General features: G+C 35.8%; 1 protein-coding gene across 23 annotated transcripts in view; it reads right to left on the reverse strand.

Annotated features, from left to right (window-relative positions):
• ABI3BP (ABI family member 3 binding protein) overlaps nt 1–26650 on the reverse strand; it is a 162622-nt gene that overhangs the window by 57719 nt on the left and 78253 nt on the right. For 9 of the 23 annotated variants that reach the window (XM_074595808.1, XM_074595835.1, XM_074595817.1 and 6 more), the window contains 16 exons: nt 26236–26310; nt 24292–24357; nt 23685–23759; nt 18546–18611; nt 18029–18091; nt 16887–16952; nt 16429–16494; nt 14684–14758; nt 12544–12618; nt 11617–11691; nt 10985–11059; nt 9658–9723; nt 8328–8408; nt 3589–3657; nt 910–957; nt 344–418 (listed from right to left, as the gene is read on the reverse strand). In XM_074595808.1, coding sequence (XP_074451909.1) covers nt 344–418; nt 910–957; nt 3589–3657; nt 8328–8408; nt 9658–9723; nt 10985–11059; nt 11617–11691; nt 12544–12618; nt 14684–14758; nt 16429–16494; nt 16887–16952; nt 18029–18091; nt 18546–18611; nt 23685–23759; nt 24292–24357; nt 26236–26310 — 1116 coding nt within the window. The remainder of the gene's footprint in view (nt 1–343; nt 419–909; nt 958–3588; nt 3658–8327; nt 8409–9657; nt 9724–10984; nt 11060–11616; nt 11692–12543; nt 12619–14683; nt 14759–16428; nt 16495–16886; nt 16953–18028; nt 18092–18545; nt 18612–23684; nt 23760–24291; nt 24358–26235; nt 26311–26650) is intronic. The other 14 variants (XM_074595842.1, XM_074595905.1, XM_074595790.1 and 11 more) reach the window with 10 other exon arrangements.

Below are 26650 nucleotides of genomic sequence, written 5' to 3' on the forward strand. Positions count from 1 at the left end.
TATTCTAACAATGCAAAGCAATGTGGAAAAGAATTGTACATCTAAGTAGCCATAATACATTATTTGCTAGGTATTTGCTTTAGTTTAATTAATTTAGTTTAATTTGAGTTTAAGAACAATATTCTCATCCTGCTGCCACGAAGTGGCAGAGATTTATTCTTTTGCATGATTAAAAACACCTAGTGAATGTTACTACTCCTGAAAACTGCAAATAAATTACTGAACATACAACAGAACAGAACCCCGTTATGTTTTAACTGTCTCAGATAACTAAACATCTGCTCAGAAATACATTTCAATCCAATATAAACTGTATTAGAAATAATCACACAAAGCAGTTTACCATCTTTGACTTGTGGCATATGAGGTTTGGGTGAAGTTTTAGGTTTAGAAGGAATACGCCGCGTCTCCTTTGGAGCTGGAAGAGAAAATGTGGGTAATAAGTTGGTTAAATTGCACAGCAATTAGTGTCTGATACCAAGTTGAACACACAAACACAGAAACCTCACACCTGCAACAGAGAAAAAAGTCTCTTTATAGGAAGTAGGAAAGAAAGTCAGGTAATACTCTCCGTGAGTTTACAACAATCTAAGCAAGAAACTGGAATTTTAGTAATTTTTGAAGCTAAGGTTTTATTTTTTTAAATAAAAAGCTGGGAGAAGCACAGACAAGCATAATCATGAGAAAGGTGATTCAGAGCTGCCAGCACCATTTTCTTAAAAAAAGAAGAGACATTCCAACTGTGAAGAGAGCAATATGCCCAACTGCAATGAATGCCCAGCAATAGAATTGCCTAGAAGAAAAACGAAGTTTAATGAAACAATCCTAAGGCATAAGGTAATTGACTTCAGTGATGCTTTCTGTGATGAAACAAGCAAACACGACAGCTTGCCAAGGAAATATCATTACCCATCGTTGACCTTGGTGGTTCAATTCTAAGTGTAATAGGTTCCAAGACTGCAACAGAAACAGTGTGATAAGGTAAATATGGAATGTACTCCAAAACACTTAAAATTACTCCACTGGTAAGTATAAAAGCAGGTGCCAATACTACACCACCGTAATGCAGATCTTGAAATTAACTTTTACTTTTTAAAACCATGGACAATTAAATTTCCTAATAATACAGGTTCAATACGAAAAATATAATTGCACAAACTTGATGGCAAAGGAAGCAAAAACATGCTAATAGAAATCAGTAAATCCTAGAACAAACAAGGGAAGAGATCACACAGCTTAGCTTGGAGACAGCACGGGACTCTTGATATACAAAAATGCCAGGTATCCCCAAACTGAAGTCTGCTATACGTGGAAGTGGCATGCTGACCATGACAAAACAGTTGCTTTTTTCCTCTAAAGTGAACAGTCAAGCAGAGGACTAAAAGGCTGCTATTGGTATGGCTATACAATTATCTGAAAAAAATTATTTTGATAAAGCCTCTTATATTTTTCCCATTACATCCTCTTATGATTTGGATCACAAAACCAATACATCATGTCCTTTTCCTCCTCACAAGCTATGCCAAGTTGGGGCGAAAAAAGGAAAAAAAATCACTATCCTAAATTATGAAATGGTAGAATCTATAAAATCTCCTAGCAGTACAGGAAATATATTAAAATAATATTAATTGATAAATTCTCCCCTCTCAAGGTAGTAAAAACTAAAGTAACTCATAACAGACAGACATTCGCACCTAAAGATAGAACCTTTTCTATCACCTATACTCACTTCACTATACATTCACAGTATAATATAGCCTAGTATTAATATTGCTGCAAATGAGAAAAAAAAGCCAAAACAACCAGCATTAACTTCTTTCTGTCGACAATGGCCAGATACTGCATAGAAAACTTAAACTAGTTACTAATCTTTCTAAAGCACTCACTACATATCCCTAGTTTGCAATGACTTTGCCATTATTCAAGCTCATCAATTACCTTCAGAAATCAAATTCAAAATATTTTCCTGTAAAACACTCATTTCTGTTTTCAGATTGCCTTTGAAAAAACAGTCAGTTCTTAGAAAGAAAAATCCCCTTCAGATATTCAGAATAAAATTAAATTCTTTGTTAAGTCTGCAAACTGTTTTCTGAAGCAATTTGGTTTCTTTTTGTATAAATATTATCCCAGAATAATGAACAAGTTCCTTCTCCCCTCCTCCAGGAAAAAAAAGTTAAAGTCTTTCACTTTTTTACTTTCTGCACTAATAGCAAGCCTCAAAGTACACAATTTCAAAAGAACTGCCCTACCAGATTTAGCTTGAAGTGTTTTGGTGTTAGCAGATGATTTGGCTGCAAATATGTGGTTTGTGATTTTGGATACTGGAAAAAACTTGGTTTGTAAAAAACAGTATTTAAGCTGAAAGTAAACGGTAGAAGAATCACATTCACATTCAGGAATGAAGAAATTAAGTCTAGGAAACGATCTCCAGTTTGTATCAATGAATAAACACAGAAAAAAAAATGGTGCTATGAGTTTAATGCATGAAAAATTATTGAATGTGGGCAAAACCAGCAGACAGAGCCTTTGAAGAAAGGGATAATCAAGAGTTGGATGTTCTTCTACAGCAAAATTAGCTTCTAAGACTTCAGGCAAAATCCAAATAAAAGAAAGCTAAGAAACGATGCTAAGAAAACACTGCTATCTGATGTTGATCTTGGCAAATCAAGGTCATTAGGAGAGTTTTAAGAGTACTTTATGAAGTAGATCTTATTGCAGTTGGAAACAGTGAATCTAAGTGATTTGTTGCTAATTAGCCAAAACAAATTGATTCTATTTAATCATATCATCTAAGCACAGATTTAAAGCCATCCTTGTCCAGTAAAGTATTATATATGTAGTTGACTTCATCCAGGTTTAAAAGAGCAAAGTTATACCTTTAAAAACATCTTAAAGTGCTTCTCAGAATACAGTCTGCAGAGTAAATGCAAACAGTGACTCAAATCTTCCTTTGAATTAGATACAACATTTCAAGGCTCACTGCAAAGGACACCTTTGTTCTTAGTCTACATTAAAAATGTATTTATTAAACACATCACTAAACATATATTCCCATACCAAAAAGGTAATTATCATTATTACTTGATATAAACTTTTCTCCTTACTAAAACCAGAACTACTTTTTTTTTTTCTTAAATTGAACACAAGTTTCCAAGGATTAATTGAAAAGATGCAATATTTTTCATAAATTTGAGAAATTATCAAGCAATGCTCAGTTTTGTGCAACAAAGAACTCTCCCTTCTGCAGAAATTATTCAGCAGTTTGTGGTTTTAAATGTGATTTTTAGGTGACGTATATTATTTTTATATTTCATAAAGTCTTTATTATTGCAATAATTCTTATTCTTTCTTTTTCTAATGTAATTGAAGCTTCTAATCAGATACCTTTGAAGTGATATCCTGTCTTTTAGAAGATAATATATCCACAATAGAAACATAGAGAACTAATAAAGCACCAAAAGTATATTTCTATTTGGGGCTGGACCACATAGGAATAAGCAAGAAGTCTACAGGAAACGGTGTTTTCAACTGCACATATTATCAGATGAATGAAAAGAAGAATGACCAAAGATGACTCATAGTCATTACCCTCTGTAGTCTTTGGATGTTCATATGCGTAGGGACTCCTAGTAGTGACTGAAACTGGAATGGTTGCTGCTGGAATAAAGAGAATTTTCTTGAGACAAATACAGGTGCATCTATATCTATTTTTCAGTGTCTGGTATGGCTGAACTGCTCTTCCTTCCCAATTAAAATCCACCTCCTCCCCACTGTTCAAATGGAAACACTGAATAAGTAATAAATTTACTGAATGTTTTTAAGCAACAGTAACTACCCTGTGCATCTTTTGCCGCTCTTCAAAAATAAAAGGTGTGTTTATGTTACAGGAACACCACTGGCAGAGGAGGTCTCTGAGTCTTCATCTTCCTGTTTTCCTGACAATTGGTTTTTTTCTCTTTGTGGCTGTAGACCACTGAAACGAAACAGTTCCAGAGAAATCATTCTTCTTTGGTGAATCCTTCTATTGAGTTTCTTCCACAGTGATTCAAAGGTTAGATGTGAAAGATTTCAGGTGCAAATAACTGCAAAGTGGCAGAAACTAAGGCTGAAGATCCCAGTAGGTTATCTAGTGCTACAGCACATTAGATAATCAAGTTAAAAAACTTCACATCTCTATCCAGAGTAATTAATTAGGTTTGAAATGAAAGAACTCCAAAGACCCTGAAAAATATAGAGAACTTTGAAGACAGAGTTGGTAGAATTGTTAAGTATTAGCATGACTTTACGATTGGAGTCCATTTTCAGTCCTAAATACATCTAAAATCATTAAGGAATCAATGTGCTTATACAAACCTTCAAAATTTACTTCATTTGTTTGCTCTGCTTTGACTCTTCTCAGCCTATGTTTTATTACCTCTACCTCTCTCTCTCTCTTTATCACGATATAGATTTCAATTAGGAAAGAAAAAATGATTGACACCTATTGTACAATTGATTGATGCATTTGATACTATTGCAATTACTCTAAGCAAGCAAAATACTCCAAAATGTCTTCAGGACAAATAATTTGGGCAACAAAGTAGACTGGTTCCCAAAGAGGTTGTGGAGTCTCCATCCCTGGTAATACTAAAAAACTGTCTGGACATGGTCCTGGGCAAATGGTTCTAGGTGTCCCTGCGTGAGCAGGGGATTGGACCAGATGAACTCCAGCAGTGCCTTCCAACCTCAACCATTCTGTGATGCTGTCAAAGAACATAGTAATTACCCAGCATTGGCATGGGCTACTCTGTATACAAAAAGACCTTAGGTTTAGAAGGAGAAACTTTACAGGGAACTGAAAAGTTGAAAAGTTGACAAAAAATTCTGACAGAGAGCAATTATCAAGTTTTCCTATGTTCCCTGGGAACTGGATCTCTAAAGTAACATTTGCTGGGTAGGTAAACCTCTCCTCAAGACAATCCTCTTTAAAGCCATGTCATTGAAAATGATAATGCATGAAGTGGCTCATATGAAGTGACAGCACCATTCTTTTAAAAAATAAAAAAATATTAAAAAAAAAATCCAAACCAGCCAGTGCAATCAGTTCTTGCCCCAGCCCCACAGGGCTCTGGTACTGCATGGGGTCAAAAGGTGAAGAATGAGAATACACAGAAGCAACTATGGAAAATCATTCACTAGTAGGATCTCTTTGTTCTTTGCCAAGTTCTTCTCTGAACTGCCACATGTGGAAGTACTGCTCTGTCATGACAAAAATCAGAAGGGAATGCTTATCTGTTTAACAACTGGAGACTACTTTTCTCTGAGTACTGCAGTATGCATTGAGTATTGCATGACATATCTGTGCCTCAACACTATGCTTTGCTCTAAACCCAAGCAGGGAAATCCAATAAGCAGGATACTAACCTACATGTTCGGTACTTTGCACATTGTTTCAGAACTAACCTAGGGCCATATATTCATTGCACCATGTTTTTCTGATAAATCTTAAATCACTCAGATCTTTTTTCTTTTTCATTTCTTTTTTTGTTTTTTTTTTTTTTTGGGTTGGTTTTTTTTTTTCCCGAACATAAAATTAAACAATGCCATTCTGATCCCAAGCCTAAAGAGATTCTCAAAGTCTCTGGTAATGATTTTTTCTCAGCCTATTTAAAAAAAAAAAAAGTTCATTAATAGACATAGAATTCACATTTCATGTAGACTTTGCTAGATAAAAAGAAAAGGTTGAGCTGGGAAATGGATTTCTCAGAATGATGATGAGAGCAGAATAAGATTGGGAGGAAATAAAATGTCTTCATTTCCTCTGACCTTTCTGAAAGCGGAGCACCTAAATAAAACTCACAGACAATATGAAAGGACTTTGACAAAAAAGTTACTCTTGATATTATTCAACAATTTATCAGATTATTGTGTTGAAACCACTGAGCAGACAGGTAACCTGAGACTTTGAAGGTCAGAAAATAGTAAGAAAGACATGCACCAAGTTATCAAACAGAGTTTTGATAGGCTGAGAAGGCATGGTTCACTGGTGTGACTATACTTCAGAAGATGCATATTTAGAAGTCCTTCCAGAACCCTCATAGTCCTGATAAGGGAAAGAAGACTGTAAAAGGAACAACTACATGTATGCACCAAACTACCTAACATTACTCTATCTTAACTTAATTTCTGTATTGAAACTACGGAAATTCACAAATAGTAGGTCATTGAGATCCTCCTCTACAACAGGTAAGTTCTGCAGTTCTCTTGCAAAAGTCTCATATCACATAGATGGAAATGCATGGACGCATATGAAGAACTAGCATTTTTTACTAGAGGCACAAGAAAGTGCAAAATTTATAATGCATCTCAGGGACTCAACAAGGACTCATTATAAAGAACTAATCTTGCCCTTTTCCAAAAAAAAAAAAAATATTGCAGTGCAGTTGAATGCATGGTAGAAAATTCATTATCATTTCCTTTCCTGAAAAATGGAGAACTTAGTATGTTTATACAGAGAGATTAATGCTAACAATAATACAATGGTTGGGCATGATCACACAGTCAACAAGAACTGCTTTTTTCATGCAAGCAACAGATTCAATTGCTCAAATATCAAGAAGAATGAAGCTGCAAACTTTGACTAGAATGTACAGTTGGTTGGCTGGAAAAAATGAAAATTGTTTATATGTGGTTTTTTTTTTAAATGAACTTTTTGCTCCACTGCAAAAAGACAAATACTTTACCAGAAACAGTACAAAAGTTTTACTAAGAATGAGAGCCAAAATTAACTTTCAGGAATACTGTTTGACCCAAAATAGGTTATTAGTAAGTCAGTGATCAAGTACGAGTTTGGCACATATTCCTCATTATTTTGATTTACTGTTAAGGAAAGGTGACAACCACTGTCATAAGTTTCCAGTTCAAGCTGAACTCCCAAGTGATGCTGGAATACACAGGAGATCCTGCTCTTTGACCATTTTGTCACCTACCTAAAGCCAGGTTATCCCCATGCACGGCATATTTTATGCCTCAAATAATAATTTCTAAACAAGAATATAATTTGTCCCATCAGAACAAATGCCAAATTCACAAATACCTACTTACAGGAAGATCATTACAAGCTTAATTATGATTAAAAAGTGTTTTTTAGGATTCTGTCTGATTGATCAGTGAAACCGCTTACAGAAAAAGGACAAACAAGACGCATGCCTACAAATACAGAATCATGTCGCCTTCTTTGTAGTTATATAGAAAATTGTTATATAGCCATCCATGGTGGAAACGTCAATATACAGTGTCCAAGGCAGGCAGATATAGGCAGTCCAAGGGTGTAAAACAATTTTATGCAACAGTTTCCAAATGAGTTGGTTTTTTCCTGTGTTGTTTCAAAAAAATCATGCAGGATTCAGATTTATATTCAGATATAGGCATCTACAGCAGAGACAATTAATTATTCTAGTAATACAATACTGGATTTCCTACACTAAAAAGGCTGTAGGAGCTGTAATCACCATGAAAAACTAATTATGCATACTATTTTGAGACAGTTCCAAGTCATAAATACCATTTAGTTAACAAGCTTCACAAGGAATTACTTGGTCTGAAGAGAGTAATTCTTTTTATGAGCTAAAAAACATAATTCACAGGGAATCTGGAAAGAATTTAATAATATTGCCTGATCTCTTCCAGCATCAAGTAATATATTCTTACAATATAAAATTATGCAATTTTAAGCTTTCCAACTTCACTATAAGCTATGTAATACTAGTAATATTTTTGTAACTGTATTCACTTGTTCTTCAGCTCCAGAAAATGCCAGGTGCCTTCTATTCTCCAACAGACATCATAGACCAATTTCAACCCCCATGTGAAGGTGCATTTTCATTTGCCATCTTAAAATATGCCTTTACTAAGTTCCAGAGCAGAATTTCACTCTTTTCCACAGTTTCAGGTAAGTCTTGATGCATTAATGATCACTGAATCAATATAAATCCTATGGTTCTAGGTAAGATATAACCATTAGCAAAGCATGAAAATTTGCATTTTTCTGGAGCCTGTGCTGAACTAAGTTGTAAAACTCATTATTTTGAAATGAAAGGCAGGAAAACAATTTGTTTCAATGCCAGGCCATGTGACTTGGTGATTTGGGATACAAAAGTTAAAAGTTTTCTTGCTTTGCTTCAAATTTTTTTTGTTTCATACAAAATAATATTCCTTAAAGAGCACAGCTCCCCTCAGTGCCCATTCTTCTGATGATTAAGTACTGAGCTTCACACAGAATAAATTTAAACAAAGTATACTACTTAAGTGACACATTATAAAAAAGGTTTGCTATGGAAGTTAGTTACCAGGTTTAGTTCGTGGCTTTTTGGGTCTGGCAGATGGTCTAGCTTTAGGTGCAGAAGGTATGAGTTTTGCTTCTTTAGGAGCTGAAAGAAATATACTGGATTATAAGATTATCCTTTCCACTGTATCACATAAAAAAATCACATTCTTCAAGCCTGAAATGAAACATTGAATGGCTACTGGGAACAAAAGCAAATGGCAAAATCAGATTTGCTAAGAAGGCTTCTCAAACATCTTCCTAAGACTTCACTACCCCAGCAAAATCCTTGCTTGTTCTTCACTGTAAAAGTCAGTAAGTAAATTTAAAATATGTAATTGTAGCTTACAATCACATCAAAACATTCCTCACTTTAAGTTAGCGGATTCATTTTTGCAAGATACCTAAGAGTAAAATAATAATGCTGTTTATCCTTTTGAACTCCAGGCCAATTTTAAGACATCAAAACACATATGTAGACAAAATATTCTAAAATGTCCTCTGTTTTCAACACTGTAAAGAAATTACTGGTACAGAGCTGGAAAAACATGGAATCAACAATAAAAAAGGGAATTACTTCATAACTGTAGTCATTGAATTCTCTTAATAAAATAGAAGTAGCATCATCTAAGTGGTAAAAATTAAGAGCAAAAAAGAAAACCTTTTTTTCCCCTGAACATGCATGGGTTGAAACTGTAATTAGCTAAATAGGACTGTTAATTTGACATCAGATAAAGCTTAAGGTGAGTTTCAGGTAGTATAGTCAGTAATTTTGATCATTTTTATAAAGCTGTGCTATGAGACTGCTTTCCAAGAAAAAGTTTCATAGCTACAGACACAGTAGAAAAGCATATGACATAGAAAGAACAGAGCAGAATGAGACATATGAAGTGACTGAGAAGTGTTTTTCAAGCCAATGTGACATTCAGAAGGATTCATAAAAGAAAAGTAGAATTAACACATCCACCCAGTGCCACAGGAATCCTTCATTGAGAGTTCTAGGATTAACGTCCACAATATTAGCCTTGAACTTGACCTTTCAGCAGTATTTCCAACAGGTTTCTGATGATTTTCTGAGGGTAAAGTGCATTGGTGTAAAAAAACTCCCAATAAAATGGAAGATAATTCTCATTCCCAAAATTCTACTGTACTATAGAACTAGTAAAACTATATGAAAATATATCAAATTTATTAAGTTTAGGAAAACATATTTCTGTATGCTTAATTCCTATCTTTTTTCCTCTCTCAGTGAAATGGATTCAATATAATAATAGCTATGAGATAAAGTAACAGAGTACAAACTGTGGTGTGAACTGCAAAGCGGAGTGACCAACAGCTACGGAAATGTGTGTTACCTAGTGTTGCTTTTGGTTGTTCAACAGTCTGAGAAGTTTTAGGCTCCAAAAGTGGTGGTTTAGGGGCTAGAAGAGAAAAATTCAGATGTAATAGAACAGATCAGTAAATGTATCAGCAGTAAGCCAAAAGCATTATCATTCCAGTAGTTCAGGGGGTTTGTTTGTTTTAAGTAGACTAGATAAGCATGCCACTAAGTCCTACTCTTAAGCGTTACACCCTACATTCCTTTTAGTTTTGCTTCCTATGAAACTACAACACTGTACGCTCATGGCGATATGTGAGGGTCTACTTCTAAGGCTCCTTCCCCATATTTATGTTCTCAGGACATTTTTAATTCATTGTTTGATTCAATCAACAAACACGTGTCTTTGATGCTACAGCAAAATAGTGAGAAAGGACAGATGAAGGCTTTGACTGAAGAAAAGACTGCAGTCCATAACAAATACCAGAGAAACAATACCAAAGAGGAAATTTCTAAACAACAAAATCTTGCTGAAAATCTTAAATCAGAGCCTGCAGCTGATTGTAAGAAAGACACGTATAAGACACCAAAGGCAACCTCTGCTTTTTACTGACCTGTCTGTTATAAGATACAAGAACAGAAACATTTTAGGGCTCTAGTAATGCACACTATAATATTTATTGGTCCGGTACCTAAATTACTAAAGAAGGCAAATTCATCTCCCTTAAGAAAATGAGTACAGAGATCTGTTTTTTTATCAAAAAGCAGAAAAGAAAAAAAGACAAGACACGATGATAATGTTCCCGTGGACAAAGAATGAATCTCACATGTATATGAAAGTTTCCCCTTCTATTTTGAGAAAGCTCTCCTACTTCCACTACAATGGCAATCCTTTCCCCTGAGTTCCCTGTGGGAGGACATATTGATCACAAGTAGTACTTTACTTTCAATCAACAAACTGTTGTGACTAGCAAAGATGCCATCTTTGCTATAGTATTTCTGTGTGAAAGTGGGAGATAGGGACTGGCAAAAGAGATTATAGAAATAATAATCATATATATTGTGCCTACAAGTGATATAAAAAAAACCTGTGCCATCTAGAAGTTTTTTCCCTTCTAGTTCTTTAAAAAGAATACAAAACTAGAGAACTTGTCTATATTTTTATCACTGAATCCAAATGCGTAAAACTGATAAGCTTATCTCATTCCTTTCGTTAGGCAACATCAAATAACTGATTTCAGAATACTGAGTTAGTCAAGATGCTCATGTACTGCATAGCTCCTGTTCTTTTTTTGGAAGTTTTGCTTAGAAATTTTTAGTGAACATATGTCTCTGCATACCGACTTATAAAAATGCACAATTACCAGGTTTCACATGCTGTACTTCTGGGGTAGCAGATGGTTTCAGTTTAGAAGGAATAAGTGGTATTTCTTTTGGAGCTGAAAGAAAGAGCTCAGTTTGCAATCAAAAATAGTTTAACAAGAGTTTCCCACAACAAACAGCACATGCCACAAGTTTATATTGAAGAAAAGACAGCTTAGTATGGAATATCAAAGCCATCTGATGAAATCAGAGTTTAAAGTGTGGAATGGAGATGATATTGAAATGCTGTGCCTAGATCAGAAATAGATGTCTCCAAAACAATTAAAATTTCCACTATGAAAGCTCCACATATCAGAGACAAAGACAACACATACGTGTGCATAAGAGTGGAAGAGATAGACAGAACACTCTAATAAAAGGATGATGGAGTTTTTCATGCAAGAGGCAAGTCTTACTTCCCTGAAGACGGTAAAATCATCCTGAGCTATGTTCTCATACAGAGATATATGAAGAAGAATCAGTCTAATGACAATGGAAGAACAAGACTGTATAACCAGGAAAAAGAATAGTGATTATGCATGTGAAATGATATGCTGGAAGAAATGCATTCATATGGGATGAAGTGCTCAAGACAAACACAGAGTTTTTCACTAGGTGAAAACAACAACATTACCTAATGTTACCCTTGGCCATTGAAAAGGATGAGAAGTTTTAGATGTGAAAGATTCCAGAATGGATTCACTTGTTGCTGTTGGAAGAAATGGTGAGAGTCATAAGAGAGCAAAGAGCTAATGGTAGAAACTCTTCCTTCATAAGCAAAAACAAATTTGTTTTTACAAGAACAACAAATATTTCACTAATGCTTGGACACTTATCAGTTTAGTATGCATTAGAGAGAAATTCAGTCTTTTGAACTGCACAAAGCTTCAGTGACTATAAATCATTGCATTTGTGATGTGCAGAAATTCTGGAAGTTAATTTCCTCCTGCCTTCATTGCAACTGGTCTGGATCTCAACCACTGCCAACTAAGATTTTAAGTTGAGCATTTGAACGTTTTGAGTTTTGGTCCGTTACTTAAGGAAAATGGTATGGTGTAAAATGTCGGAATTTAATGAAGAAGACATGTTGAACAATCAGTTAGTCAGATATTAAAACCATATAAAATTTGGAGTAGAAAGCTGATGACTGATCCAACTATGGTTTCAGCCCAAAAGCATCGTCTTGACTGTTAACCAATTTTGTGCCATTAAGGATATACTGTGCTTAGTATTTTTAACATGGCAACAGCAGTAGAATGCAGGCTACAGTATACATCAGAGTATTTTCATCACCATGACTGGACAATAAATACTGTTTTCTCCATTATCTACATGACGTATTTTTCAAAATACCGAAGGAGAATCACTAGACTGAGAGTTGCATTTTAAGTGTGATAAAGGACCAATTTCAACCATTAACAGCAATCTAAATTAAAAATTCAGGTGTTAGGGTCTAATCCAAATGTCCTCTGAAAGTGAAGATTACCAGTGTACACACTTCAGTGAGTTTTAGAGCATGGTTTGAGCTACTGAATTAAGAACTAGGTAGAGATTATTGTACCTGGTTCAGCATCTGCTATTTCAGGTTTACTAGGTGTCACAGGGCTTGAAAGAACAGGCTGAATACCACTGAAAGCTATAAAAAGAAAAGGTCACAGTATCCATGATTATTAAGTCTACACATAGCTTTTTTTTTTAATAAGAACAAACAAAAAATTTTACAGGTTATAACATACCTAATTTGCAATGCAGAGGTCCACCCACAATAACATGCCTTACCTTGACAATGGAGCAGAGTGGGAGCTGAAGCTAGTAGTTAAAATGAAACTGAAACTGAAGTGTCAGCCAACCAATATTGCTTTAGACAGCACGGTCCATGTAGTTTAAAGCAACTCAGAAAATATAAAGATAAAAGAACTTCTAACACTATGGTTATAAGCATAAAGCATGCCAAAAAAGGCAGAAAAAATATAATCTACAAAACTAAAATACACTGCAAATATATTTCTGTAAAAAACATTTTCTTAACCTCTTCAGAGCTTTGTTTTCTGTCAAGATATTGTTGGTGAATTTTAATGTCGTATAATCTGTGTGCATATATGCACATATAAAACAAAGGTAAAAAACTAAAAAAAAATAATCACTGAACAGTAAGAAGTAGTAAGAAAGAAATTTACTATGCTGGAATAAAAAATACAGAATATATAAATGTGTGTATCCATCTATCTGAGAGCATAACAATTGAACTTGACAGAGAAAAACAAGTAATTTCAAGATTCTTATTAAGCTGTAGGCACTATTATTATTGTTCCAAGCTTACTTTATTTAGGTATATCTCAAAATAGCTCTAGTAGTTTTTTCAGAGACAAATGTAAGATCAGAAACACTATTAGGTGTTTCTCAGCAGTAAGCACAAGTTGTTTTGGCTCATGTGAAAAAGGGTACTTTGTCTACATTGATGATCATGACTCAAGTGGAAGACAAGTATTGCAGATGACCAAAATATCTGGGATGAACAGGATTTCCAAAATTGCTATCAAAACACCCAAAGTGGTTTAACTAAAAAGCTAATGCGTTACTGTTTCTCATAGTTGTTGTTAGCACATGAGGTGTTCTGGAAAGTGGAGGCATAGATTTTTCCAGGTCGGCTGAACTTGTAACTGCAGAAAAACGTAAATAACCCTGACAGACAGATTCATATTGGTGCAGAAATGGCGGGGCGTGGGGTGGGTGGAATCAGAAAAAGTAAGATTGCTTCGCATTACTTTGCAAGATGCCAATACCACTATAATACAGTTTCACAAGATTTCCAGCTTGAAAAGAAATTAACAAAAGCTCAAAGTTTTGAAAAGTCACACGCATCTAAAACACGCACCCTGACAGAGACTGCAGTCCCCCCAAAAGCAGACTTATCAACAGGAGTCAATTGATCTGTACACATGAAAGATCAAGAAACCTGTGCTTTTCACTTGACCTGCATCTGTAGAGACCTACACAATTAAAATACATGCTAACATTAATTTCTACAACCAGGCATTTCTATTGCCAAAGCTTTGCTTGTTTCAGTTTAACAGATGCCAGCTTATAGGTTTTAATACACTACATATTATGTAATTTTTAATTTAAAATAAATTGTGAATTTTATATAATTGGCATAACATGAATTAACACTACTTTTGTGACATACTGAAGAGCCAGAAGGTGAGGCAGAAAATTCAAAACAACACTGTTGAAATATTGGCTGTCAGCTTTAGGATAATTTTCTTTCTCGTCTCTCACACATTCGTACCTTTGCTATGAATACAAAATTAATCTTGGGTAGCTATGACCCCAGTAAGAAAAGTTCCAATATAACAAAACTCGAAAAAAATGCTTAGGAATGGAGAAAACTGAAAAAAAAATCACCCAGGGTAAAAATCTCACAATCAAGAATATATCTTCGTAACTGATAATGACTCTATCTAGCTAGTGATCCTTATATCCGACAGATAATAACCACCCAAACCAATATTGATTCCTGTGGGTTTTTTATTTGATCCTATGCCACAGAATATCATCACGTGGTTATAGAGCCTACCAAACAGTGCAAACAAAATTCCGTTTCAGACAACACCAAGCAATCAGAGGAAACAGCCTGTAACTATAACATCGACACAAAAAAAAAATATCCTAAGCAGGCAAGTATCATAAACACAATTTACCAGTCTCGATTTTTGATATTTCTGCAGATGCAGATGTTTGGGACGGGAAAGTAATATGATGAGAGTCCAGTGAAGCTGGAAAACAAAACAAAACAAAAAAAAGTTTTTGGCATCATCTGAACCTATAGACTGAGCAGGTTTCAACCCATTGCTTAGGAACTAGAGACTTCAGACACGAATAAATCTCAAATGCACATGGAATGGATTTTCAAATGTGAATGTGTGAAGTTGCACTGGTGATGCAAATGATTAAGACGACGTGGCAAGAACTATGAAGAAATGTTCAAAGACATCAGAAAATATGATGGAAAAAAAAGAAAAAAGAACAGATAAAAATTAACGAAAAAAAGTGGTGAAAGGCAAAGAAACACTTGCTTTTGCCTTGCAGACCAAGATGTGACATACAGAAACCCAGTTTGAAAACACTATTTAAAAACAGAAGTGACAGAGGGGAGATGTAGAATTTCTGATAAACAGAAACATTTCCTCACAAAAGAGAAGGCAGAAGGATCCTGAAAGAATTAATATAGGCAAGAATTGCAGCATCAATGGAAAAGACACTGATGTACGTGACACTCAGCTGACAAAAATAGAAGATTTCTCCAGTGCCACAAACACACACTTCAGAATCAGTTTCTGTCACTTATACTGAGACACCAACAAACATGATGACCACATCTGGGAACCTACAATTCAACTGCATCTCAATGGGAAGGATATGTTAATACGGTTCGTTACACTTCTAACTTGCACGTGACTTCAGGTCTGTAGGCTTACCAGCCTGCTCACATAATGCTTTCGTTACTTCATGGGCCAAAAAATACTGCCAGGCTACAGGACTGGTCTTGTATACCTCCCAGTGTGAAAGAAGCTATCGGCGTGAGCATCTCCACCCATTGTGGTTAAGTATCCTATCAAGTGTCTTGAGTACGTACGGCTTTTCACTTACAGCAGTTTCATCTCTACACTTTTGCTTCACCCCAAAGTAGGCCCAAGAGAAATAACAGTTCAGCTAAACGCACCACAACATCTCTTGGGACATTTCCTGTCTTGCATTGTTACCAGAACTGTAAGAAATGTCATTACCAAATTAGGCTGGCAGCACAGCCAGGTGCCAAAGGCTGCCGGTGTATTGAAACTTGAAGAAAGACGCTGTGATTCCCCCGGAGCTGAAAAGAGGCATCGTTCTTAAAACCCTAACGTGACCTCAAAAGCAGCTGTAGAGCAAAGCATTCCCAGTTCCAGGTAACAACAATGTAAAGGTGTGGGCAGATGACAACCGGCCACCTTCAAAGCCAGCGGTGAAGCAACCAACAGCTGCACCCTTGGACAAGGAAACCCTGGTGGGCAGCTGCACTGCAGTGCTGTCCTCTTCTCCCAGCACAGACGGTATGTGCCTCTTAAGAACGCTGTCGTATTTGAATGTGTCAGAGAAAGAAAGACTGCTACCAAAACACAAAGAAGCTGGGGAATGACATGTGAAGGCAAGGTGCGATATTATGTTCTCTGCACAAGCTGTCCCTCAGTCCCTGCCAAAAATGCTCATCAGCAATGGAAAAAGCATGGGATCAAACCAGAGAAATGCAGACCAAGAGTGGCGAGTGCTTCGGCAAGCCAAGCTGCACCAACAAGTCTTCATACTCTCCATGGAAGGTGACAAGGATGCCAGGGGGTTGGGAAGAGAAGCACGATGGGGAGCCAGAGAGAAAGAGGAAAATGGAAAAAGAAGGGGGTTTGCTAGTTACCCATCACGGTTTGCTGGGTTGCCGGGGAAGAAGGGGTGGTGGACTTCGGCCTCGGTCTTCGAGTAGCTAAGATCAAACACAAAAACCACCTTCAGGTCCTCAGACAGGCTGCCGTCACATGGGTGGTATCAAGACAGTGCTATAAACAAGGAGACATGGCCCTGCTTGCGGCAGGCTTCCATGTCACAGCATCGCTCCCCGTAGCAGCATGATGCTATCTTTCAAGTGGCGTAGGTAGCCCAAGGTAGCAGAGTAAACCTAGAAGTGGAACCCCAAAAAACGGCAGCAGAAAGCTTGCAAATGGAGCAAGTCCTAACACGGAGCCATAAGGGACCCATCGCATTTGTGGACTCACTTTTCAGGACATCAAAACATCCCAACAGGCTCATCGCTGCAGAGGAACGCGCTGCCTAAGTGATCAACATACAAAGGGAATTGCTGGTAAAATTGCTATTTACCCATCACAGTCCTTGTGGTTTCTGCTGAAGCAGATGAGGTGGATTCCAGGTCCGGTCTCTGGCTTGCTGCGGTCAGACATGGAAATGATCTTGAGACATCCACACAGACTTGCCACGGCAGTACAAGCAGCACCGGCTCACAACACCCCAAATGTCTGCGTTTAAGGCAATACATCCCTTCTCCTGGCAACATCTCATGACTCAGTCACCAAATCAGCAGTCAGCCGTCTTGCTGCGTTTGCAACTAACACAATACTGTTAGAAACTCAGTAGCTAAATGGCTTGCCATCAGCAGAAAAATGGCTAGATGTCTACTTCACAAAACCACTCCTTACATTTTGCTGAAGGATGCCCAAAAACAGTCATTGCAGACTGAACATGGGAGCCAAGAGAGTCATCTTTTGTATTCGCAATTCAAGATGACAGGTGGTGGGTACCTCTCAAAAGCAAGCAACCCAAATACTAAATATTTTCTTACTGCAGCATGAAGGAATAAATTGGACATTATCCTATCAGTATTTATAGTCATAACTCCACCTCTCCTTGGAAGTTCAATAATTTTTCCAAAAGGTATTTTCTTACTGTTATTGTCACTATTATTATTATTGTTTTTACTAAGAACGACTGTATAAGGCCTCACCATTCCCACAAAAGGCCTCACCATTCCCCATAACATCTGAAAATCCACATTCTTCCCTTAGGTTATTCTCCAAGCCAATGAGTAACATACCTCTTCATCAAGCTTGAACTTCAGTGCTCAAGTTAGTGAAACGAAAGAGGAGAAAATAACTGATTTCCTCTAAGGAATCTATGAGACAGCTATACATCAATAGCAAGACTAAGGGGAAGTAAAATTGTATTTCTGCGATATTGGAATATTTCATTCTAGAAAGAATTTTAAAAATAAAAACTGCATTTAGAGATACACATTGCGTGACAAATGCATTTTGCCAGCTGCCCCTACAAAAAGTGATTTTTCAAGTTATGTAAAAAAGCATCAGTCCAAACATCAGAATCATGTTGTTAGTTTGGCAAGTGTTTTTGCAAGCCAAAGTGCATTAAGAAACATAGGTATTGCTCAAAGTAGATGAAAATTATGTCAAGTGATGGCAGGGGAAAAGAAAAAATGAAAATATATTTACCCTCCACTGTTCCTTGGCTTGCAAAGTAAGGAGAAGTAGATTTCAGCTTTGGTCTCTGAGTAACTAAGATTAAAAAAAAGGCAGAAAACTGCCTTCAGGTATTACAGATGAACAGCATTTTTCAAAGCAGTGTCAGTACAGAGTTTAAATGAATGAAGCCCATATTACATTCAGCTTTTTAACATAAATATTGGCATTCACAAGAGTATTATTCCATTTTTTAATCAAGGCGGCCCTGCTGAGTAAATGTAGAATACAAACAGATAACCTTTTAGTGAACTAGGCCTACAGAGCAGAAAATTATGAAGAGGGATTGAGAAGCTTAACAATTAAGTATCTCTTGTTAACATTTATATAAGTGACTGACCACAGTCATTTATATACTGACTGACACAGTTGGCATTGCCACTAACAGGAAAAAAATAAATCAAAAGGTTTTGACTAAATTTTAAAATAATGCTTTTCATATTTAAGTATTGACAAAAATGATAGAAATTATGGTGGAATTACTGTTTACCCATCACTGTCCTCGTGGTTTCCAGAGAAGGAAAAGATGAGGGCTCCAGGACTGGTCTTGGGAGAGCTAAGATCAGAGATGGAAACTATCTTGAGATGTTATGGCAGTCTCTCTCTGTGTATGAAAGCATCACTTTAATCGCATCCAAATAAATCAGTATTTAAATTGTGGTTTCTCAGGTATAATCTTCCTACCAAATAAATCATACATGAATTTTTTTGTCACTCTGTATCACCAAAAAACTGTAATCACCACTTAAACCCTGCTCCTAGTAGGCAATAATGGCAGTCATGGTGTTTCAGAGCTGCCTTTTAACTGCAACAAATAACAGATCGCAAAATCGACTTTCTTGCATCAAAGAAACATTTTCAAACTCTAAATTGGGAACTAGTCAATGAAAATATAGACAGAACTTCACCCCGCATCAAAGATACTGTCAACTTTTGGATATGATCACCTCATATTTAATCTGAAAAACAGTTAACTAGCTCTGATTACTATATTCTTCACCACCCTTAAAAATCGAACTTTGGGGTGAAAATGATATATGCCTGGGAAGAAAGGAAACAATAGCTTCTCTGCAGAAAAATGTATACAGTTGAACTTAAGGATTTCCATCAGGAGTTGAGCCAAGTACTAGAAGAAAACCAACTTGTGCTTTCTTAACCGAAATCTGTAAGAATCTCTAATGGAACCGCATCTCCTTAATACACAGGAGCAGGTTTTCATCCCAGAGAGGTAGGAAGTACTTCAAACAGACAGAATCTCATATCCATACTGTTAGACAAGTATGAGCTAAAAGAAGAGCCACATTTATTTTCCAGAAATTAGTGAACAGATATGCAAATGACAACAGTGAGATGCAAAGATTATGATAAAAATCCCTTTACTTGTATAAGAACATATATTACTGAAAAAAAGAGGGTTTCTGATAAAAGCATAGAGCAAATTCTTAACACAAGCAGAAGATAGGTCAGATAATAGATACCTCAGAAAATGGAATCAAAATTTTGAAACTGCCATCCCAATTCCAAGAACACGTTATAGGAAGAGGGGAACAGCAGAAATTTGGTGGACCAACACAGAAAAAATTTCGAACATGGAACTCTAGTTCTGAAAGAACTCTCTTAGGCTCCTCCAGTCTAAGCAAACAAAATCCTTGGAAAATGCAATAAAAGTTCGTAGACTTGATTGAACAGGGGATGGATTGAAAGAGTTTCAGAAATTTCTCCCTTTTAATGATCTATTTGACTAAATGCTTCTCTGTGACTCTGGGCTATTTACTGTCCTCTCCATCTTCATTTTGTTTGCTGAAAAATAGGAATAACAAGAGCTCCACAAATATGTTTTCTAAATCACCTAGCCAATGTTTGCACATTTACTAGCACTGAGTTAAAGAACTGTTAAACACAGCAGTGTACAGGGGAATGCTACAGAATAGTTGCAAATATCTGTAGAGGTCTGCAGTAGAAAACAAGGTTCAGAGTATACCGAAAAAAAGAAAAGGAGAGTTCCTGTGTTCAGCATTAAATTTTTCCTATGGAGAAAGAAAAGTATTAAAGAAACTGGCTTGATTCTTTAGGATACATGCAGAAGGCCGACAAACCTTTAATCTCCCAAAAAAACCCATATATTTCTTTTTTCTCCTAAACATATCTGAGCTACTGAGTCTTGAGCTACTTAAAAAAAAACCCTGAACTTGGTGTGCAATGCCCACTGTGCTCTTTCATCTCCCTGATACAAATATTGTCACTACAGTATAGTGACATAGTATTTCTCTTCATGAGAAATATACTTGAATATTCTGCACAACTGCAGTGTTTACAACTTTAACAACTTTTTAACTCTTTTAAAACCACAAGTGAACATCAACAGGCAAAAGAAAATAAATCTACAAAGAGAATTTCCTACACACCTCACACACCGCCTAATATTGTAACTGACCAGGAAGACATCTTGAATACCAATAACCACAAAACTTCACTATAGTAATAACAAAGTAAATATACTATAAAAAGCAGTATATCTTCAAGTAATATAGAAGTTATCTGTATCAGGATACTCTGCATATAATGGAGAAGTTAAACTTTGATTACCAGCCTCACAGTATTTCACAGGCACAGAAGTGTCCAGGACATTATAGTATAAAATTCTATTACATAAAGTTATATAATTGGTCAATGTCAATTATGGGTAACAGCAACAATCAGTACTGCAAAAGTGAACTAAGAGTTAAAAAAATCATAATCCAGCATTGTAAACATCATAAACATTGCCTTAAACAAAAGTAGTACCCGATGTAGAATTTTTATCCTGCAGTTCTTATCCCCAAAGTAAAGAAAATTAAACCAACATTTCACCAAAAGCACATGCAGAACTCTTCTGATAATTCCTCACTGTCAAGAATACTCAGTTTGCAAGAAATGCCATTACCAGATTGGATTGATGGTATTTCCGGGACTCCAGATGCTTTAGACATGAATTGTGAAACTATCTGTGTTTCATTAAGAGCTGAAAAGAAAATCTGGATTTAAAATGCTGAGGAATCTCACTGTTGCTGGGATAGCACGACACACTACCCAGCACAAGTTGTGTTGTTCAAGATGATGTAACTGCAAACGCAAGCAAGATAATGAATGCTTAAAAGTCCTCTCTGTATTATTTGAATAAAGAGAAAGATATGCAGCCCAATATGGTGACAACAGGATCCAATAGCTGACGTGTGGCAGAACTCCTAAGAATCTTCTTGTTTTACACTTTCTGGAGTTTAAATTACACCAACAGAAAAATTAAATTGTTACAAGTTGGTATAAAAGACCAGTCCCTTAGTACTTTGTACCAAAAAATCCTTTCTAGCTGCTGATCAAGAACCGATTGACGCAAACCAGTTCTTTAACAGGCTTCCCATTTAGACTTAGAAGCAAACGTGTTCACAGCAGAAAAAAGGAAGCAAGTGGAAATGAGATAAAAACTAAAATGGAATTCCACATTGTTTACCCATCACTGTTTGTCTAGTTTCCAAAAAGGATGAGATGTAAACTTGAGAACTAGTCCCTATGTAGCTAAATCAAATGCGAAAGTCATCTTGAAGTAGTCAGTTTCTGCACAAGTGATAACATTGTGGTTTTAAAGGAAAAAAGTAAGTCTAGATTTAAAGTATTGTTCATTACCTGAATAACCATGTTAGTTTTTTGGGTTGTGTAGCTCTGTAGAGCACAATAAATGTGAAGTCATTAATCAGTCTTCAAGAAATGAGGAAGAGTTCAAACAGGTTTGAAGAATCTTGGCAAGTAAACATTTGCTAAAAACGACTAATAAAAAAGTGACCAACTAAGCAATAGGGTTTTAAGAAAGATCATTAATATCACTAAGAGCCCCACTCCAGAGGAAATAACATATAAGCAAGTATTTCACTGCAGTCCTCACTGTATGGTTGGATTTCCCCACCTCCCTTTAGTTGAAAGATCCTTCTGTTCACTCTCTTTTCGCCCCTTCCTCCCCTTCTCAACACACCCACACAAAACTAAAAACCAGAATTCATTAGATTATTCCAAGGAAGTCCTTTAAATACAAACAACTGTACATGCTAATGGTCCCCATCTCATATCAAGCCTATGCCTAGAATATGTTAATTAAACATTATTATCATATTGCATCACATTTTTAACTCTCCTTCAAATGTGGGACTTATCTTTGCATGATATGTTTATGTTGAATTCCAGACTAGATCAGAGATGATTTTCTCCATTCTCCCAAAAACTGTAAGTGTTGGGAAATTGGTCTGAAGTGTGTAGTACAACTTTCTTTATAGGCAAAGCATGCAAAATAAGGAATTGAACTTGGATGTATTATTATATCAATATATAGAAACAATCACTGAAACGTTCTGGTAAGGCACTTGCTTGTAAGTTATTGCTCAGTTTGGAAGATGCATTAATAATAAATACTGATTAATACATTTTAAGAATAAATGCATAAAACTTAGTTCATCTCCATTTCTTGATTTTAAGAATGTTTAGTTGGAATCTGCAAGCTTTGCCATTAACCTGCAATTACAGGCAGCTGGATAGCTACTAAAAGTTTCCTGTCAAATACTCATTTAGTCCACTTTTTACTGCAAGGGAGTTATGGCAACAACTTGAAACAGACTTTGGATGGAATCACCATTACTGAAAGGAAACAAAACATATTTTTATGCAGGGACAGTAAAACAAGCAGAACCTCAAGCATTGATAAAACTGTATTTCTTCAGTGTCATTTTGAAAGACATTGGTAAGTTTTAGCTTATTTTCTGAACACAGGAAGTAGAAGAATCCTAAAGAATAAATGTTGGCAAGGAAGAGCAGGAAAACTTTATTATACATTTATAAGTGTAAGTAATTTAAATGTCAAGAAAATACCATCATCCAACCAGTTTAATTTTACTGGAGTCTGGTATAACAGGTTTCAAGGGTGTTCAAAAGAATCACATCTGCCATAGAGGCACCAGCTCAAGATCAATTTGATGCAAATACTTTCTTTAATTACAGCATTGTGCAGTTTAGTTTAAAAAGTTGTACTCAAGCAATACAGCAATACATGTGAAAAGTGTGCTTTTATTTCTATTAGCCTTGGACCTATGCTGTCTCACTTACAGGCAGCCAAGTATCTAACTTAAATAACTGCTTTAAATATATTAAAATGAAGGTTCTGAAGGTCCATTCACCACACTTTTGAAGCCTACATATTCATTGCTATTGATCCTGTTATTTCTATAGGACTTACTCAACACTTTCAGCCATTAGAACAGTTTAATTCCGGGATTTAAATAAAACTTATATTAGGTTTCACTCTTACCGTCTGTAGTACTGCAACTTAAAAAGAGAACACTACTGTATGTAATAAGACATACCAAAGCCTGTTATCATCACGCACAGCAATACAGACTTGTAAATATATTAGGAACATAAACCAAAATTTGAAGAGAGTATTTACTGTTTTAGAGCATCATACAAAAGTTTGTCTGGTATTTGAGAGAGCAAATTAATTATAACAGTTCTGTAGTTATTCTGATTCATGTTAACCTTAACTAACAACATATCAAAAGTCTGATGAAATCACTGTGAGAATTTCTATTTAAATCACATTTTCAAGTATTACCAGGTACAGCTGATGGCATTTCTTGGCTGACAGATGTTTCAAATCTTGAAGAAATGTGCTGCTTTTCATCAAAAGCTGAAAGAAAATCTGGAGTTAAAATGAGAACTGACTTCAGAGCCACAGTATTGCGACAGCAGCTGTTGGGTGGTTCAAGACAACACTGATGTGAGATCAAGCAAGATGGAAGCAGCTTTAAAGATCAGCTGTGAAATGAGGTGTTAAATAAACACTGAAGCTGGTGTGAAATAAAGTAGGGTCAATTCTGGTGTCTCATGCTAGGTAGAATTCTTCTCACTGGCCTTTTTCTTAAAATACCTATTCTTTGACAGAAAATTGCAACTACCAGAAGAAAATTGAAGGCAACGTACGCTGGCAGAGGTAGTTCTGTAGGATATTTAGTCAGTGTAGTAAATTATACTTCAGCATTGATTACACAGAAATGACTGAGTTGAGGACAGCGGGGGGGGGGGGGAAGGAAGAAAGAAAAAAAACCCCTAGCATCAAGTAGACTTCAAAACAATTTGTCTGAATGAATCTTAGCACTGTCAACAGCCAATGGAAGTGATGGCAAGGAATGGAAAAGCTGATGGAATTATATGCTATTTACCTATCACACTCCCTCTGGTTTCCATGGAGGGTTGAGATGTGAATTTCAGGTCTGGTCCCTGGGTAGCTAAGATCAAATATGAAAACAATCTTGAAATGATGAGTGAGATCAGTCTTTAGATAAGGGAATCTCTGGCCCTTTATTAGCAGGTCAAAAAGGTCTACATTTATTTTAGATTTCTTGTATACAAACTTTTAATTGATATTTGTGGTAGCTTACTCCATTGTTTGTCTTGTTTTTGTTTTTTTTTTTTTGATACATAACATCTAATTTTGAGGCATTTACTACAAGGCCAGCTGTCTGCATCTGATTCTATTCTATTTTTGCATAAAATTCTATTATTAAAATATTTCTATTCTATGTCTGCATAAAATTCTATCCAATAGCAACAGCTGACAGCAAACCCCTTATCCTCTACACTTTAGTTTGGATGTTCCAGATAAGTCTTTTAAATAAGGAGCTGCAAATACCTAATATTATTTTGATACAGCATGTCTTCACTTTAGAAATTAGGCATAAAGTTATCAGTCATGGCTAAATTCAACCTAAAAACATCACTTTATGCACGCAAGCCAGAAAATGTATACATCTGGCATGGAAAAAAGCCTGTAGATGACCTCTTTGGGCAAAGACATAGAGTAAATTTATAGCTGAAGTTACAGAAGCATCGCTTTGTTTGCACACAAAAGCTCACTACTAAACATCAAATTTAGAAACTTTATCATTTAGTTTATAAACACACCTGTTGCAATGTGGGATACACATTAAATCCAGCTAGCCTGCATTTTTCAAAGTCATGTGGGAATGGTTCACTGCATAACAAAAGCATGTGGTATCAACTTAAAGCAGTATCTCAGAATCAGTGAAAGACAGCATAACTGAGGCTGGAAGGGGCACCCAGTATGCCAGATGCTGAAAAAAATTCCATCAAATGAACATTCACAGTGCAAACAACTTGAAACAGCATGAAGTTGTATAAAATTTTCAGCTTCAGAAAGAAAGAAGCCATTTCACTCACAGAGAGACAGGAAAATTGTCAGAATCATGAATATTAACCTAACAACACATATATAATGTTCTGTAAAACAAGAACTGTTGAGAGGCTTTAGAATTTATCCTAAAACCTGAAATAAAAGAGGCTGAAGAGTAAGTTTTCACAACCAGATGCCAGTAAAAGAAAATATATTGGTGCTTGTCTGAGAAAGTATGTTATTAGACATTAAGAAAACATCATAATAATTTACCCAGTTCCACTTTATTTGAGTTAAATATAACAGGTTGCAAAGGTATTTGAAAAGTTACTGTAAAAAACCCAAACCAAATAAATGCCACATTCAGCTTGAACCTGTCTAATCACTTTTTATCACAATAAACATTTCTGTAATCATAATTTTGAAGCAAAAAATTTTAGGGAAGTTACACTGCAGAAACAGAGTATCATGAGTGACAAAAGTACCATTGCTTATTTATATATTTGTTTATAATAACTATCTACTGGTGGCTGCTGGTAGTTATACTGATTTCAGGGAATTTCTTGATATGGCACTTTCGCAAAATCAGGACAGCTGAATCAGGGCAGGGCTAAATATTGATGTAAATTATAGTATGATGAAATTCATGTTCAACCAAAGTACAAATAAACAACGATAATCTGAGTCATCTCCGTCCTTAAAACTTCCAGAAAAATCATAATTTGTGTGCAATATGAAATTACAAAGAGAAAAATATGACTGTAATACTCCACTATTCTGTGTCATGATAATCCTAAAAGCCTACTATTTCAACATTGTGATCCCAAAACTAGCAATATACCACCTTCTTCCTGTAAAAATATTAACCCCAAGGTAAAGAAGTGTAAATTAACAATACGACTAAAAGTATAAGGACATTTCTTGTGAGAATTCCTAACACTAGTAAAGCTACATTTTCAAGAAATGTCATTACCATATTTTGTTGATGGCATTTCTGGAATAGCAAACATTGTGGATCCTGAAGAAATAATCTGTGTTTCATCAGCAGCTGAAAAGAGAATCCGAGTTTTAAAACTTGCAGTGACATCAAAGCCCCTAAAATACCACAATACCTAGCTGTCAGAAGCTGTTCTGTAAAAGGGAAAAATGATACAAATAAAAATGAAGAGAGTAAATGGCCTGAGAGTCAGCTGTAGGATAACTACCAGAAGAACAACCACGCTGATGCCTCCTATGGTATGGATACAACCTGAGTCCGATCAGAGTGGTATTCTCATATCTATTACACTTCCAAGACACGGAATTTGTATCTCTTTGAAGAGTTTAGGTAGAGAAAATTTCTAATAAGAACTAAACCTACATAAAACTGCTTACAGTAATTTATATGC

This window comes from Larus michahellis, chromosome 1 (assembly GCF_964199755.1).
Source record: "Larus michahellis chromosome 1, bLarMic1.1, whole genome shotgun sequence".
Lineage (NCBI taxonomy): Eukaryota > Metazoa > Chordata > Aves > Charadriiformes > Laridae > Larus > Larus michahellis.